Consider the following 15,311-nt stretch of genomic DNA (forward strand, 5'->3'; position numbering starts at 1 on the left):
AGATGGAAAATCAATACGCATCTGGCAGATAAACTTGATCAAAGGAAAACTCTCACGACATGTTGCTAAAACTAGCTCAAATTGGGAACAATGCCGCTCAGTTAGATTGCAGTGACCAAAAAATAAAGACAAAACATTTGATTAGTGGTACTGATGTTTGCAGCAAACAGGAAGATCATGATTTACATTTTCTCCCGAAGAAGTCTTGTGATTAGTTTGGGGTGGTCCCCTTTAGAGGAAACTTTTAGAATACGTTTTCTTAATCTTATGAAACTGCACCTGATATGCCTATACATATAAAATACAGATAAAAGGATAGAGAACAAAATTATCAGAAAGGTATCCTGCTGGCATAAAATTAATAAAAATTTGACCTGCTTCTTTGCATGGAACAGTTGCAGATGAGTAGAATCCTTGACTCCTACAGTGGGGAGAGTCGGTAGCGCTGTCATGTTGTATTTTGACTCATCCGCTTAGAGGGATGGGTCACTGCAAATCAGTGCAATTATTTTGGGTTGACCACCTTTGTCCTATAATGAAACATTTCTTTCCTGGGAGTGGTCTCAAATGCTTCATCTGTAGGAAATGAAGGGTCACTAAATAGTTTGATATGTATGAAAATAATGTGAATCATGCTGTGGCCTTCGCAGTCACAAGGCCTCCACCGAATTGAACAGTTATGAGAAATTGTGGACTGAGAAACACTCATGAGAGAATGTGTTTTAGAATAATGGTGTTAAATTCCTTTAATTTGTCACTTATCTGTAGTTATAACAGTCCTCATAGTAGAATATGAAACCATATTGAGGCATATCTTTTAATGGCACAAAGAGACTCTGTTGAGCTCAGTGACTTTAAAGTTGATGATCACAATGCAAATCTCTGTTAAATTGCACAAAAAGTAATTTTTTTGACAAAATGAAGGATTTTCAATTTTGATGACCCAGAAAAAACAACTACTTGTGGTTGAAAGGATCTTTGGTAGAGACAAAATTAGGATTCTGAAACATAACAAGAAGCATCACCAAGACATGGACTTTATTATTTTTCAAACAGTAAAATTACAGCTTACAAACACAATGGCTGGCAATACTAACATCTTCATTTAAAGTCAACATTCATCTCAAGTTGGGAATCAAGTGCAGCCTGTAATGGAGGAAAAAAGACCATTAAAATGAAAAGTAAGCAACCAAATGTAGTTCACTATTGAACCAACTGTTAAGATACTCACCAATTCTCTTTTTGCCTCTTCTATTTTCACTTGAGCAAGATATGGGCTCTGTAGTGGTTTAGAGGAGAAAAGCATTGCATTAAGGAAAATAAAATCCCTTCTGAACATGGTTAAACCATTTCTGTCAAGTTAGTTTATGGAAGCCAATTTTACACACATAGTAATAACTTAATTCCTCAAAGAACAGAACAAGATACTGTGATAATGTGTGCACTATCTGGTTGTGGTTATGAAGACTCTGAAAAGTCAGAAGTAAACTGAAAACATACTTACCGGGCTCAGGTCCATGTATGGCCCCAGTTTCTTTTTCAGAGGGATTATTTCTTTCTTCAGCACACTGACTTCCTGTAGAGAGAAAAATAGGATGACACATCTCAAACCGTGAGAGCAAACACTGTTACGTCTTCATTTCCATGGTGATGACTGGGGTGCATGTGGGAAAGTTACATTACCTCAGAGAGCTGCACAATAGCCTGATGGGTTATACTCTTGTCCATGTTTCTTGATAAAAGTTCAGCCTGTAGGATTCAAAGAGCAGAATAAAACAGCCAGCCACTGCATTAATATTTACAATATTGGGTCAGGCTTGTCCACAGCATCACTTCTGTTCTCTAAGCCAGAGGCAGTAACATGATGCAAACATTATGCCTCAAAATAAAACCGGTAACACCACAGAGGGAAATATTGTGGTTTTTGCACACTTGGTCACATTTGAAGAAAAATTATAGTGTTTTTTGTTGTAGCAGATTTATTGAACTATGAATAAATTTGTGTTATTAGTTAAAATCAACAATTTTTATACTTTTGACTGTGTATACTATTGCATTTATTGGGTTGTCAGTTGTTCTTACTGGTTGTCGAGGGCACTAATAATTTATATCTGCATAGCAATATAGTATTAGAGTTTGGTTCAGTTTTCTCACCCAGAGCCAGCATCCCACTAACATGAATATTTAAAAAGAAAAATGAAGAAATATAAAAAGAGCACTTTTAATTATCTACATGACTTCTGCCATCTCTTAAAATGCTATGGGAAATGCTACCACTTGCCCTTCTTTTTGACCCTTACATGGTAATATAAACTGTACAACGTATTAATGAATTAACTAAAGAACTTCCCATAAGCAGCTAGTGCATTTGTAGGTGTAATACAGCAACATACCTCTGATTTCTCCCGTCTGTGACTGAGCTCTTTACCCTTTGCCGTCACAAAATTCATGTCAAGCAGCCTCTCCTCTGCTTTAGCGCCCTCAACTGCCTGAGATTTGGAAGTTTTGTTGATATCCCTGACAATTAGGAACATTGATTACTACAGATTCAGCAGCAAATGATGAGTTTCTGTTACTGTTGGATTTCTGCATGTGCAAATGTGCAATATGTAATCATTTTTAGAACAATGTTTCTATTAGAATGTAGTATTACAACATGCTAATGCCATCAGCCAAGTTCTTACTCTTGTAAGTTGCCCCGAAGCACCAGAGTAGCACCAAGTCTCTTTCTGAGGGCCCCGAGTTCTCTCTCAAGTCTTCTGTTTGACTTCTCTGCTTCCATAAGTTCATTGGTGAGGTTGTTCACTGCTGGCATAAAGCTACAGAAGACATAAAAATACACGTCACCCATGTTTTGTGACGTCTTTCAGAAAATCTGTGACACTACTCGAAGGAAAATACTAGTAAATACAGACAGCAATGGAATATTGATGGTGTACCTCCCCAAAGAACTGTCTCTCACTCCAAGCACCATAGCATTGTCCACTAAAGCAGACAAATAGTCAGCAGCGGGCTTTGACAAGCTTGCACCTGACAGGCCAACACCTTGTAGAAGAACGTCCTGGAGATGAGCACCTAGATGGAGAAAACACAGTTGGGTTCTGTGATTTACTGCAGTATGACCTACATTCACATTACAAACTTTTTTGAATTTTTTTTTTGCGCTAACTGTGCAATACAATACAGTCTGTCTAATTCTAAGTCTTACATTTGACTAAACAGCAAACAGAAAAGTGAATCAAACTTACAATATTACTGTTAGGTCGGTTTATTACAACTTTGATCTTATTTCTTTGTTTTGGCCATTATTCTACAAGTATTAATATTTTTTACTATCTTGTTACTAACATCTGGGAATGTGGCCGTTATACTGAAAATAAACCCAACAGTACAATAAGTGACCAGATGATCATACAGGTTTCTATATATCATACATGTTTCTATATAACATGTCCATACGTGCATATACTATGTATGCAAGTATATATATTGACATATATTATAAATACATACAGAAACTGTGCAAGGCTGCACAATGTTTTGAAATCATCTTCACTTTACTTTTATTGCACCATACTGTATACTAATGTGCATACATGTGCTGCATAATGTTTTTAGAAATGTTTTCAAGAATGTTTTCAGTATTATGTTAATATGGCCTTTTGGGAGAATTCTGAGCTAAGAAAGACTGAAAAAGTAACCCACGTTTGCATTGTTATTTGTGAAATACGTCTAAAACACCAATGGCAGTGTAAATTTCACTGTATTTACTCACCATCAGCCTGATATTCTGATGCTTTCTGCTTGAGGTCTTCTATGAGCAGAGCTGTGTTACTGCACCGGGCTTCACTGGCCTGCGCTAGCTGGTACAGTACCTCCACTGTCCTCGTGTTGACTTCAAACTGTGGCACCGGCTGATCACCAAACACTTTGCTGAGCCAGCCGTTCACCTAAACAAGCCATAATATTGAACAGAAGGATGTAAACAAAACACAGCAACGACAGTCACATGCTAAGTTACGTTAGCGAAAAACACTGAACGTTACCTTATTAATCTTTTCACACATGGCGGATGAACAGGCAGGAAAAAACTAAATAGCCGGCTTCTTAAAATAAACGTTTAGGTGCTTCAGGAAACTATGGGAAAAACTACAACAGTTTTCGCGCCACCCAAATCATCAATAACTTCCTGGTTGTCAGCCAATAAGAAGACAAAGCAAAGCCACGTTTGGGAAAGTTAAAATGTGTATTTTTAATTTACCAAAAATTAAGAAAGTTTGATATTAGTTAAGTGCATACAAATAAAACAAGCAATTAAACAAATACAAGGAAATAAAAAAAGTCTCAATATCAAAAAAGTTTATATGGTGACTTTCGGACTTCGCTAGTTCACGCTTCCGCTTGGCTCACAAAGATGAAAATGCAGTTAAGATAATTCACGTCGGTTCGCATGAAGGAACCCCCCCTTCACTAATCCGGAAAAAAATAAAAATAGGAATATTAACACAAAATTGTGTATATATGACGGACACCCATAAATAAAACTGAAATTCAAATAACTTCAGTATAACTACAACTATTCATTTAAGCTACAAAAGAAAAAAGATTAAAATTGCATCGGGGTAAAAAAACAAAAAAACAACTCAAGACGAAGACGAACTTACACAGAAGTCAAATCTCGCGTTATCTGGATTCTTCTGGAGTTTTGGCTTCATCGTCACCACCCGCCTAGTTCGAAACGCAGCAGAAATGGCGACCACGAAACAGTCGTTGACATACCGACAGAAAATTGTGAACAGCACGTTTGAAACGTCCAGCATAGACTCCACAGCCGTCGAAGAAAAGTTGTTCCGTCAAGTCGCCATGGAAGAGAACGACGACGACAACCCGGTGGTCTTCATCTGCGCCAAGTGTCGGTTGCCTGTAGGAGATTCACTGTCCTGGGATGGAAGTGAAGACGGCCAAAACCAAATAAGACTGAAGCGTGAGTCTGTGTTTGCTATTGTTTGCTTTTTTGAATAATTATTCTCGTTAATATTCAGGGTAAATAGTACTTTATTTTAATCTAAAACGCCTAAGATGAAATTTATTTATACATAATTAAGTTGGACAGCAACAACAAATCAAACTGTCCCTCCAAAATATGTTGTTCCGTTAGATTTTCAGCACTTCAGACTATCAACAGAAATGTTGTTGATACTGTTTAAAAAGACAAATTACCTAAAAATCTGACACAATGGGGCATTTATTAAGTGCAGTTGTACAGGTTTAAAGTTACCCTGTGATTACAGTACTGCACTGTACAGCTGACATGTTTGTGATGTTTTGGTTTTAGGGGTCACTGACAACGTGTTGATTGGAAAGGAAAGTCACCTGTTTGAACCAAGCAAACGATCTCGTTGGTAAGATTGTGCCTAGTACTGTATGAAGTATTCAAATCAAATAAAAGTAGCAATACAACAATGTAAAATTATTCTATGTAAATACTGCAGAACCTTATATTTAATAGTTCTGAATACAAAAAGTACAAAAATGTCAATAAAATCTACTCATCAAAAGTAAAGTGTTTTGTGTTGCAAGACTATCCCTGTTGATGTTGTAATACCTAATTTTGCAAGCAGCATTTTATTGGATAGAATATGACAGGGAAAAAGTTTAAATGCTTTTGACATTGTAGCATTGTTTAATCTACAGTAATCTGTCAGTTTTTGGCAGGTAATCAAACAAATTAATGATTATAACTGTCAGATAGCTGCAGTAGAATTGAAAATACAGGGACCGTACACGTGCAAATATAATACAAGTAGTTTAAGCACATGTGCAGCACTGATGCTGAATGTATGTGTCATATTTTACTTGCACACTTAAGCACAACCAAATTTGACCAACAGCCTGCTGGTATTTTATCATACATGTATGTATGATTAAACTGTTCTCTGTTTGTTCTCTTGTGATTTTCCCGCCGCAGTCTGATTGTGGATCTTACGTGTCGAGGCTGCCACTCTGTACTTGGCATGGTTTACACATCAACACCGAAGAATCTGGATCACAAGAGGTTTACATTCTGTTTCCATGTAGCTGGCATCGACAGGTATGTTTAGTTTTGTTCTTGGTGTTTTTTTTATGCACAGCTTTAGCACAGCAATTTATAGTTAATTTTCACTACACTTCACAGGGAAATCTTGTGCATTCTTTTCATTTGACAGCTTTTGTTACTAGTCACTTTTAAGATGAAGATTGTATTCAAAAGATATATGACGTGCTTTTAAGATACAACACATTGTTAGAGATAAAACCAGTGGTTTTCAACATTTTTGGCTTCTACAAAGCATTTTGGATAACTGGGGTGACTTTTCAGATATTCATGAGTAGTCAGGCACTCCTCCAAGTAGTGTTTTTCCCTGTAATCTTCTCACATGGGTTAATTTCAATAAATACACAGTACACAAACAACCCAGTATCTCACCAGAATCAAAAATTAGTGAAGGAATCTGGAAACTGAAAACAGATTTGTGTATCAGAACTTAGTTTTTTGTTCTTTTCTCTGCCTTTAATCATCTATGGATCCATTGCATTTATCTGCCTCCCCCATATGTACAACAGTATACAAAATAGTTCCATCAGCAGCAACTACAACAGTAACTTAGCGCTGACACACAGATGCTTCAGTAATTTATATATATATATATATATATATATATATATATATATATATATATATATATATATATATAAAAAATTGCAAAATTAAAGTACTAGTTTCTCCCTCTGACTATTATGTTACTATAATTTTGCAATTTTGACTGGATTTTGCTGCAAACACTTTAGTGCTTTTACTAGGATTTTTCAGGCAGAATTTCAATTTACAATGGAGTATTTATAAAATGCTATATTGATACTTAAGTAAAGAACCTGAAGAATTATTCCATTATTGATTGTTAATAGAAATATTTAAAGAGAAATGCACAGATTCAAATTTGGGGTTTTTTTGTATATATGGGGGGGGGGGTCTATTAATCAAGTCTTATTCAAATTCTGAGGAACAAAGTGTGAGCGTATTTTGGAAGATTTTTAAACCTGTTAAAATATTTTACAATGTTGTGGAAGTGCTCTTACATTGGAGTCAGATCTTTACATTGTCTGAGAAGACTGAAATGCATGATTATTATCTGTATGTCAGAAAGTGAGCATGAATACTATTTTGGTCTCAAGCTTGACAACATGGACCCTCTCTTTTCAAATGGTATGACCAAATATTCTCCTGTTAACGTCAGTATATCCTTACAATCAACCTTCGTGCCCATAAAGCGCCTTTACACAAGTTGAATAGATAAACATTTTTGAATTTATCAAGAAACACAGTAATGGGTGGCTTTGGGTGGTGAGTTCTACAACTTTAAATCAGTCCACATCAAGTAGAAACAATGCATGTGTTGTCTTGCTTGACAGAACTCTGTGTTTTACCGTTTTTTTTGTTTGTTTGTTTGTTTTACCATTTTATTATAAAATGTCTGTTGTGCTTGTGTTAGTGAAACCTCAGCAGACAAAACAGGTAAAAATAATTTTAAAGCTCTCAATTGAGCCTTTTTGGTGCTGGTAATTGTCCTTTGGAACATGCTAAGACCTCTTTGGGTGCTCTTAAAATCTCCTTGGGGTTTGCCAAAAATGCTTCCATATCAGAAAAGCCCTGGTGGTTTGTTAAAGGACACAAGCAAATGAAAACCAAACCCAGTATGTTTGAGATAACCAACTGAAAACAAGATGACATGGTGTTAACTACCTCACCAAACAGGGCTCCTGCACAGCTTCACACACGTAGTATTCGTGGTCAGCATATATTATTGGCTTCAGTTAGTTGCAAAGATGTTGAGAGATGAGGTTTTGAGATCATATGCAGCCTGTCTTTACCAGTTTATTAAGCACCCTAATATTACACTGTACATCTTTTTCAGCTACGTGCTGGGCTCTGCAGACCAGATGTTGGCAGCAGAGGGCCCCAAAGAGCAGCCAGCCACACTGGAGTACTGTAACACTGTTGAACAACAGCTTACAGAGGTAAATTACTGCTGCTGCTGTTCTTTGTCTGCTTTCTCTGATGTCGTCCTGCTGTGAGATAAAATGTTTAATTCACTAAGCAGGTTTTCTGTGCTTAAACTCATTGCAGTATAACCTTGATTATATCTCCAATCAAACACTGGTTGATTTTATTCCTTAAAATTGTATTGCTTTTTAAAATTTGATTTATTTATTTATTTATTTTTTTTTTTTTTTAAATTAAAAAAAAAAACAAAAGATCTGACCTACCCACTACACCAGCTGTAGCAGGGGTCACTGTGTTCTGGGTTGCAATGTCCTACAGACGGAGCTTTCTCATTGCTTTAGGACGGCTCTCTCATTGATTACCAATGCACAGGTTGTACTTAGGATGACATCAGCTCAGTTCTGGGAAACCCTTACTGCTATAACGGGCAGACTCTTATTTCAGACATTACCTCATCTGTCCAGGTCATCTCCTGCAAACAAATTCATTTTCTATGCCATTCTGATCGCTTGAAAAAACAAATATATTTCCCTTGAGATTCCTTGGTAGCATCTAAATCTACTTTTATTTTTAATGTCTGTACATTTACATTTTTTAATTCCTTTCCGGTTTGAATTTCATACTAGTACAGTATTTAATTATTCCCTCATATTTCAACACAAAAGTGTAGTAATTTCCAAAGTTATTCTTAATCACCCTTTGTTCAAGAAATACCCATAAAACCACAAATTGGCCAGTAGGTGGTGATAGCGTGCCAGAGTACCTGCCAGCCCTCCCACACTCTTGTACCAGGGACAATAGACGTTATGGGGAGCATGTTGAGGAATCTTTGTTATAGGAAAAACATGTTTTCATTGCGTCTTTGTCATGTTAGCTCACTTGTGGAATTTCTGACATTGTTTTTACTTGACAGCAAACTCTGGGTTTTAATCACTTGGTACTTGAACCATGGCATTATGTTATCTATGGAACACTATATTTTAAACAGGTTTTGCTGCCTCTAATACAACAAGGAAAAAAGAAGCGATGTATGAGCAACAGACCATAGTGTGTGCTTTTAACAACTTACTGAGAGATTTATGTGTGTACTTGCACGTTAAATACCATGTCAGAACTCTGAGAGACTTTCTGTCTCTCTTTTGTGATCCACCCAAACAAGTGGGTAAACGAACTGTAAACACATGTCACATACTGAAACCTGTGTCACTCCTATAATAGTGTTGCTTCACTATGTCAATCAAAGAGGTGTGTAACAGGACAGCATACAATGAAATGGAAAAGCTTACCTCGTAGTGTCTAAATGACAGTTACTACTTAAATCTATCCCATCATTGACTTTGTTTAGTGCCTGTATGTATAAGCTGAAGAGTAACGTGACTTTGGTTACACATTGATGGTGTTTTATAGCCATCATTCATTGTTTGCCATTGGCGCATTGTATCAAGATAGTAAATGTCTCGGACTATGTCAGGAATTACAATCAGTGCTTTCTGTTATCACTTTTAGTAAATCATTAAGGCTCACTGAGACACTCTACTTTAATTACTTTGGGCAAGATTTAAAGTAATATTTCCCCTTTAAGTGATATTTAACACCTTTTCCATCCAAAACTCATGGGCAAATTCGACACTTCTTGGTGCCCTCTAAAGCATTTCCGTAGCAGCAAGTATAAAAAACTAAGAAAGTTTTGCATTTAAATAAAAATCTTGAACTATATTTTATGTAGACAAAATACTTGTAGTGCTGCTGCTTGTGTTTAGATAATTAAATCCTGCGCATATTACATCCCAAGTTTAGCTTCTTTTTATTGCTAAAATAATTAGTGATTCATCAATTTTTGCAGCTGAAAAAGAAAAAAATGGACCTTGCCATTGGTTGTTTTATAGTCTGTAGGTTTCAGTGATTAATCTGAAAAAAATATGCACAAATTATAAAAATGTGACACAAAAATCATTTCAAAGAAATCAATGTTTTCTTTGAAAAAGGAACAAATAATAATATATTTTCAGTGTTTGAGACAATAGCGTTACCTCACCAATTGTACACAGAAAATACAAAGATAACACCTGTAAGAAAATATTTTATTTTCCTGAACAAGCTGTAAAATTTGTTTTAATAGATTAGACTGCACATCTTGAAATACTGCTGCATGAAAAGAAAAACATTTGTATTTCTGAACTTAACATATATATATATATATATATATATAAAAACTTTCTTTGGTTATCGGTAGTTGAACTTCGGCATTGTTATTAGTGTTTGAAATGAAAATAAGCACTACTCGTTTAATGTTTAATGCATTAAATGAGTTTCCTTTCAGCCATGCTCATATGTTTTTAATGCATTTTTGTCTATACTGTCTGTGACGATGATGCCCCTGCTGCCATCCTTAATGTATTCTGTCTATCTGTCTGCCTGACTTGTAGACACTTGTTTGGGTTTTTCATCTTCTACCCCCATTGACCTGTCTCCCCTCACACTCCCACTCTCACCCCCTCCTACCCCCTTCTCATGCCCATCCATTCCTGACCACTGCCTCTCTGGGTTTTGTCATTCTTCCTCACCGTCTCCCTTTTCCAATTATCTTTACTCCTCCTCCCTTCTCTCTTCTTCATTGCTTCCTGCTGCTCCCTTCATTTCCCACCTGTCCATTTTCTCCTTCATCTCTTCCCTGTTCTGATTCCTTCCATCCTCACTCGACTCATTTCTTTGCCTTTGCTGTTCATCTTTACATCACCAACTCTGAACAACTTCAAAACATTGTCCTTCTCTCTTGCTTGACCCGACCCCCCCCCCCCTCCACATCCTTTCCAGATGAAAATGCTGGTCATGTCCATGGCACAGAGGCTGGAAGAGATCGAAGTTGGCATTCACGAATAATGTGATGAGATGCGACAGTGATGGACGGCAACTTGTCGGGCTTGGTGATTTGTCCAGGTGTTGAATATGAGGATCTAATATCCACACCCGTTGTTCCTGCCTTTACATTAATGCCTCTAGGTTTTATATCAGCCCTGTTCCTTCAGCAACACATTTTGTCCTTGCCTCACTTTGTGCTCATGCACCTATGCGCACACACACTCACACACATAAAGCTTCCACTCTGCTTTGTCCTGATTACCAGTGGTGAAACAAAGACTGCCTGCACTTGTAATCAATCATGTTGCCAGCTCTGCTGCTGCGGCTCAAGGCACCGTCTTCTCTGTGGGTCTCGGTGCAGAGTGAATGTGCGCTATGAGCAGAATGTTTATTTGTGCAGGATTTCATCAGGCAGGCTGCACACTCAGCACAATGCTGTATTGATCTGGCCTCTCCAAGTCACACATACACACTTTTTCTTTGTTCTCTTTCTCACGTGTGGAGTCTTGAAGCCCAACAGGATTGATGTGTACATGTTTCTATTTGCCAGGTGTTGGCTCAAACTGAAAAACATTATAAGAATTTGCATTGTTTATAATCATGAAAAAAAGAATACAGATAGGCACATTACTGTGCAATTCCTAAGTATAATCCAAGTACTTCTTCTCTTTTTTTTTGCAAATTTGTCAGATTTTTCCAAAATGTGCCATAATTTTCATCCTTTCATTTGTTTTTGTTTCATTAACTTATAGGTTTGTTTATTTTTGTTTTGTTTGTTCACAGTTGTATGAGTTTATTGTTGTCTTAAGGAATTTGGTGTAATAAAGTATTCATCTGTTTCCACCATTGAAGAAAATGTTTTTAAAAATGTATTTCAGGACTGTCAGTTTCAAATTAGAGATTAAACCAAATGAGGCAACTTTAAATTATTAGGATAATTTTTTAAATCTTTCTTTTCTTCTTTTGCACCAAGATTGTTGGAGATCATTGGCTCATCCTGCTTTGTAATTAGAAGTATCTCTCAGATTTAAGAGTTAAACAGTAAGTTTAAGGGCTTTGGGGTTGGGGAAGGAGGTTAGGGGGTTGATTATATATTAAAGCCTGACTGTTTGTTTACCAAAACTGACCTCTAATGTGCCTAGCAACACTTTCTACCAAGGCAGGAAAGCAGCTCCATGCTGTACCGCTTGCCCTCCCTCACCCACGAGGTTTCATCAGCCTCACAGAACAACAACAGTTAGAAACGGCCAACCAGCACGCTGTATCCAAGGGCAGGTTGCGATGGCAACTGAGAGCACGTGCTATGCTGAGTGCCTGTTGCCATCTCGTCATCGTGTGCACTGCCGGAGGAACAGCCAGCCAGCTCGCTGGCCGGCATGCCTGTCAACAGACGTTATCCCCCGCTCATGCTCAGACGCACACATAGAGGAGGAGTCCTGAGCGAGCATCCCCCCAACCATAATCTCAGTGTGATGTTTTTCTCTCTCGCTAACCCCACCCTCGTCTCTCTATCTCCCTCCCTCTCGCTCTAATTCTCCCCACCCTCAACTGTTGAGGGGGAAAAGTCAAAACAACAACAAACAAACCGCGTGGTTGTTGTTGTTTTCTGATGGTGGTGTTGGCGGTGAAGGAGGTGTCTTCTTAATCCAGCTCTCGTTTAAGGATGAGGCACCTGCATCCATCCTGTGAGTGGATGATGCAAGCCAGCCGGCCAGTTGACTGTCCACATGTGCGCTGCTGTGCCCTGTAACACGCTCGTTTTGGAGAATATTTCCCAGTTTGTTTGTTGTTCCATTCGGCGCAGTAAAGCTTATAGGCTTGAGACTGGATTTGAAGGCAGTGTCTCAGTGAATGGCCTCTGAACTCATTTAGCTGTTTTATATATAGACATGGTGTTGCTGGATGCATTGCACTGCTGAGTGCAATTATTGCACCGGTTTCACCCCGATCACCCCTCATGTCTCAACCAATCATTACCACCCAAACCAAGACCAACACAGAAACACACACACACACACACACATCAGTCAGTACATCTACACACATTCTACAAGCACTTGGGGACAAAGGATGAATAATGCAGAGGTAGTGTCTGAGCGAAAGTCGCCTCCCCTCTTTCCCTCCTTCTCACCTTCCCTAAGCAATAAGGAAGCAATGTTGCCATGGAGGCAATGAAGCCTCTACACGCTGGCAGCCAATTACAGTCCTCCCTGTGTGAAACAACGGACCAATGGCTGCTCAGACTGATGCTGCTATTGCCACAGACACTGAGATCCTATTGGCTGTTCTGTGCTCTTTGATTGAATTTCTGATCTTGTTTTTGAGAGGAAAAAATATCTCAAGGAGTGCCACCTGTGTGCCAAGTTTGAAAAATATGTTTGTTTTTTTCCCATGCAGTAAAAAGGATTACTTTGTGAGAGGGGAAAATGTTTCTGTTTTACTGGTTTGAGAGACCTAAATTTTATGCAATTTAAAGCTCTGTAATGATGTGAGGGATGAGGAAAGTGGAAATGAGATGCATGTGTCTGGGGTTTTGTGAAAGGTGAAAAGCAGCATTATTCCAGCATACAATATTTAAATCATCACTTGTTTCTCTCACTGAATCCCAATTTTCTGCTTTTCCATCATAATATTTGTTTTTTCTCTGACAAAGGGCCACACCCCACCAGTTGCTCATAGCAGGATTTCTGGTTTAACTCTTGATTTTCCACAGCATTGTGAAAAGCACATGTCCACTGTGTTGCCTAAACATCTAATTTTTGTCCAAAATGTATTCACAAATATGCATTTATTTACATTATGCTTATGCAAATATAATTTAAAAAAAATATGTAATCCTCTCTATTTCTGTTTGTAATCATGAAAAAAAGAAAAGAAATGATTTAATTAAGAAAACAAAAGCCGAGAACCCAGATGATTATTTTTTTTTGACTTGATTAATTGCCACTGCCTGCTTTTTTCCGCTGTTGATTCTCCAACATATGTTTGACCAAAAGTCATTAAGGCAGGGTGATGTCATCATTGTCTTTGTGTCGCCCAGACTAGATGGCGGGTCAATTAGTAAACCCCTTTATCTGGGAGGTTGAATTTCCCAATTAATCTCAGGATTCAGTGGGTATCAGATGAGCTAGAGTCTTTGTGAAACTTAACCCAGTTTTGTTTTACAAATAGTGCGCAACAGACACGTCTCTGATGAGCAACAGCCTTCTCAGTTCATTAATCACCTTCATCTGTGTCTGCGATCGAACTAGTATAACCGGCCGGTCAGTGGCTCGTCTGACGGAATAACCCAAATCTCTTTTGAGTGCTCAAAGCCTCCTACTTCATTAGAAACATCTGCTTGTTTATTTCCCCCCTACGTCTTTGTGTACACCGGCGTCTGCCAGGTACAGTCTGGCTGTCTCTCACTCTCTCCTCCGTTGCCCGTGTGAAAGCTGCTGAGGAAGGCAGTACTGGTCCATGAGGCTGAACCAGAATGCTCAGCTCGTCTGAATGTGTTTGTGTGTGTGTGAGAACATCCCCGGGGTCCGTCACTGTGTAGCAGGTTAATCGTCTGTTTTTCTCAGACACAAAGGCTCGTCCCATCGCCACTGACACCCTGGTATGAGTGTGTGTGTGCGTATATGTGACGAGGAGTGGGCTGAAAACAGGATTAGTGTCATCAGGATCTAAGCCTGAACAGATTGACAGAAATAAAGTCCTGCTGGACATTAAGTGGTCCATTTGATGATTTGAATATTCAGATATATTTTTATTTGTCCAAGGAGAGAGATGACAAACAGGTACTGTTGTGATATGTTGTGAATACCACGACCCTGGTTGTCTCGTTTTTAATACAGCAAAGGCATAAAGTGTTCAACTTCTGTCTAAATCTGACAGGAACGGCTGTATTATATTAAAGGTGTGTATGAGTCCAAATATAAAGCTTGATAATGTTGGAAAAAACTAAACATAATAGCCATAAGAACGCCAATATAATATAACTCTGATGTAAAAAAAAAATATTTTTTTTTGTAATATTTTCTTAATGAAGTCTTACCCAGTAGCTGCTTTTTTTTTTTTTTTTTTTGGTCTATACATTAATTGTATGTCACAGTAGGCATTCTTAATATCTCCATCAAATGATTATGATGGAGAAAAAAAATCTGCTTATTGCCCAAACCCTGTTGGGATGGTGAGGGCAGTGTTTGTTTACCATCATTCTTACTTGACCTCTTTACACACACAGATTAGGTTTAAAATAATCCGGGTGTCAAGGAAAATGATTTGTTTTCCCCTTTATCTCATCAGTGTGGATTTCTTACATTCGCTAATGTTTCCTGAAATTGTGCGTAGACTAAAGACGTGCCACTGCAGTCAAAACCTTTGAAAAGGTGGTGTGAGGCTGCAACAAACTTCCAAATATTTTCCT

The 15,311-nt window shown here is 37.9% G+C and overlaps 2 protein-coding genes across 2 annotated transcripts; one reads left to right on the forward strand and one right to left on the reverse strand.

Annotated features, from left to right (window-relative positions):
- Positions 1-1,013: 1,013 nt before the first annotated feature.
- On the reverse strand, positions 1,014-4,195 carry haus1 (HAUS augmin-like complex, subunit 1). Its single transcript, XM_023281286.3, has 9 exons — positions 4,047-4,195; positions 3,776-3,950; positions 2,940-3,075; positions 2,685-2,819; positions 2,394-2,517; positions 1,684-1,749; positions 1,505-1,576; positions 1,232-1,279; positions 1,014-1,146 (listed from the first exon to the last, which is right to left on the reverse strand). The coding sequence occupies exons 1-9, from the start codon at positions 4,065-4,067 to the stop codon at positions 1,102-1,104; spliced, it is 822 nt and encodes a 273-aa protein (XP_023137054.2). The 5' UTR covers positions 4,068-4,195; the 3' UTR covers positions 1,014-1,101.
- A 498-nt stretch (positions 4,196-4,693) lies between these two features.
- Positions 4,694-11,746, forward strand: mis18a (MIS18 kinetochore protein A). Its single transcript, XM_023281284.3, has 5 exons — positions 4,694-4,984; positions 5,336-5,402; positions 5,969-6,091; positions 7,953-8,055; positions 10,856-11,746. The coding sequence occupies exons 1-5, from the start codon at positions 4,750-4,752 to the stop codon at positions 10,919-10,921; spliced, it is 594 nt and encodes a 197-aa protein (XP_023137052.1). The 5' UTR covers positions 4,694-4,749; the 3' UTR covers positions 10,922-11,746.
- Positions 11,747-15,311: the final 3,565 nt, after the last annotated feature.

This window comes from Amphiprion ocellaris, chromosome 14, assembly GCF_022539595.1.
Source record: "Amphiprion ocellaris isolate individual 3 ecotype Okinawa chromosome 14, ASM2253959v1, whole genome shotgun sequence".
NCBI lineage: Eukaryota > Metazoa > Chordata > Actinopteri > Pomacentridae > Amphiprion > Amphiprion ocellaris.

Coding starts and splice junctions, on each gene's coding strand:
- haus1 (XM_023281286.3), bottom strand. CDS start 4,067: ATGTGTGAAAAGATTAATAAG. Junction 3,076..3,775: donor ATCAGAATATCAGGCTGATG/GTGAGTAAATAC, acceptor TTCTCCATCTAG/GTGCTCATCTCCAGGACGTT. Junction 2,518..2,684: donor CTTCGGGGCAACTTACAAGA/GTAAGAACTTGG, acceptor CCTAATTGTCAG/GGATATCAACAAAACTTCCA.
- mis18a (XM_023281284.3), top strand. CDS start 4,750: ATGGCGACCACGAAACAGTCGTTGACATACCGACAGAAAATTGTGAAC. Junction 5,403..5,968: donor CCAAGCAAACGATCTCGTTG/GTAAGATTGTGC, acceptor TTCCCGCCGCAG/TCTGATTGTGGATCTTACGT. Junction 6,092..7,952: donor CATGTAGCTGGCATCGACAG/GTATGTTTAGTT, acceptor CATCTTTTTCAG/CTACGTGCTGGGCTCTGCAG.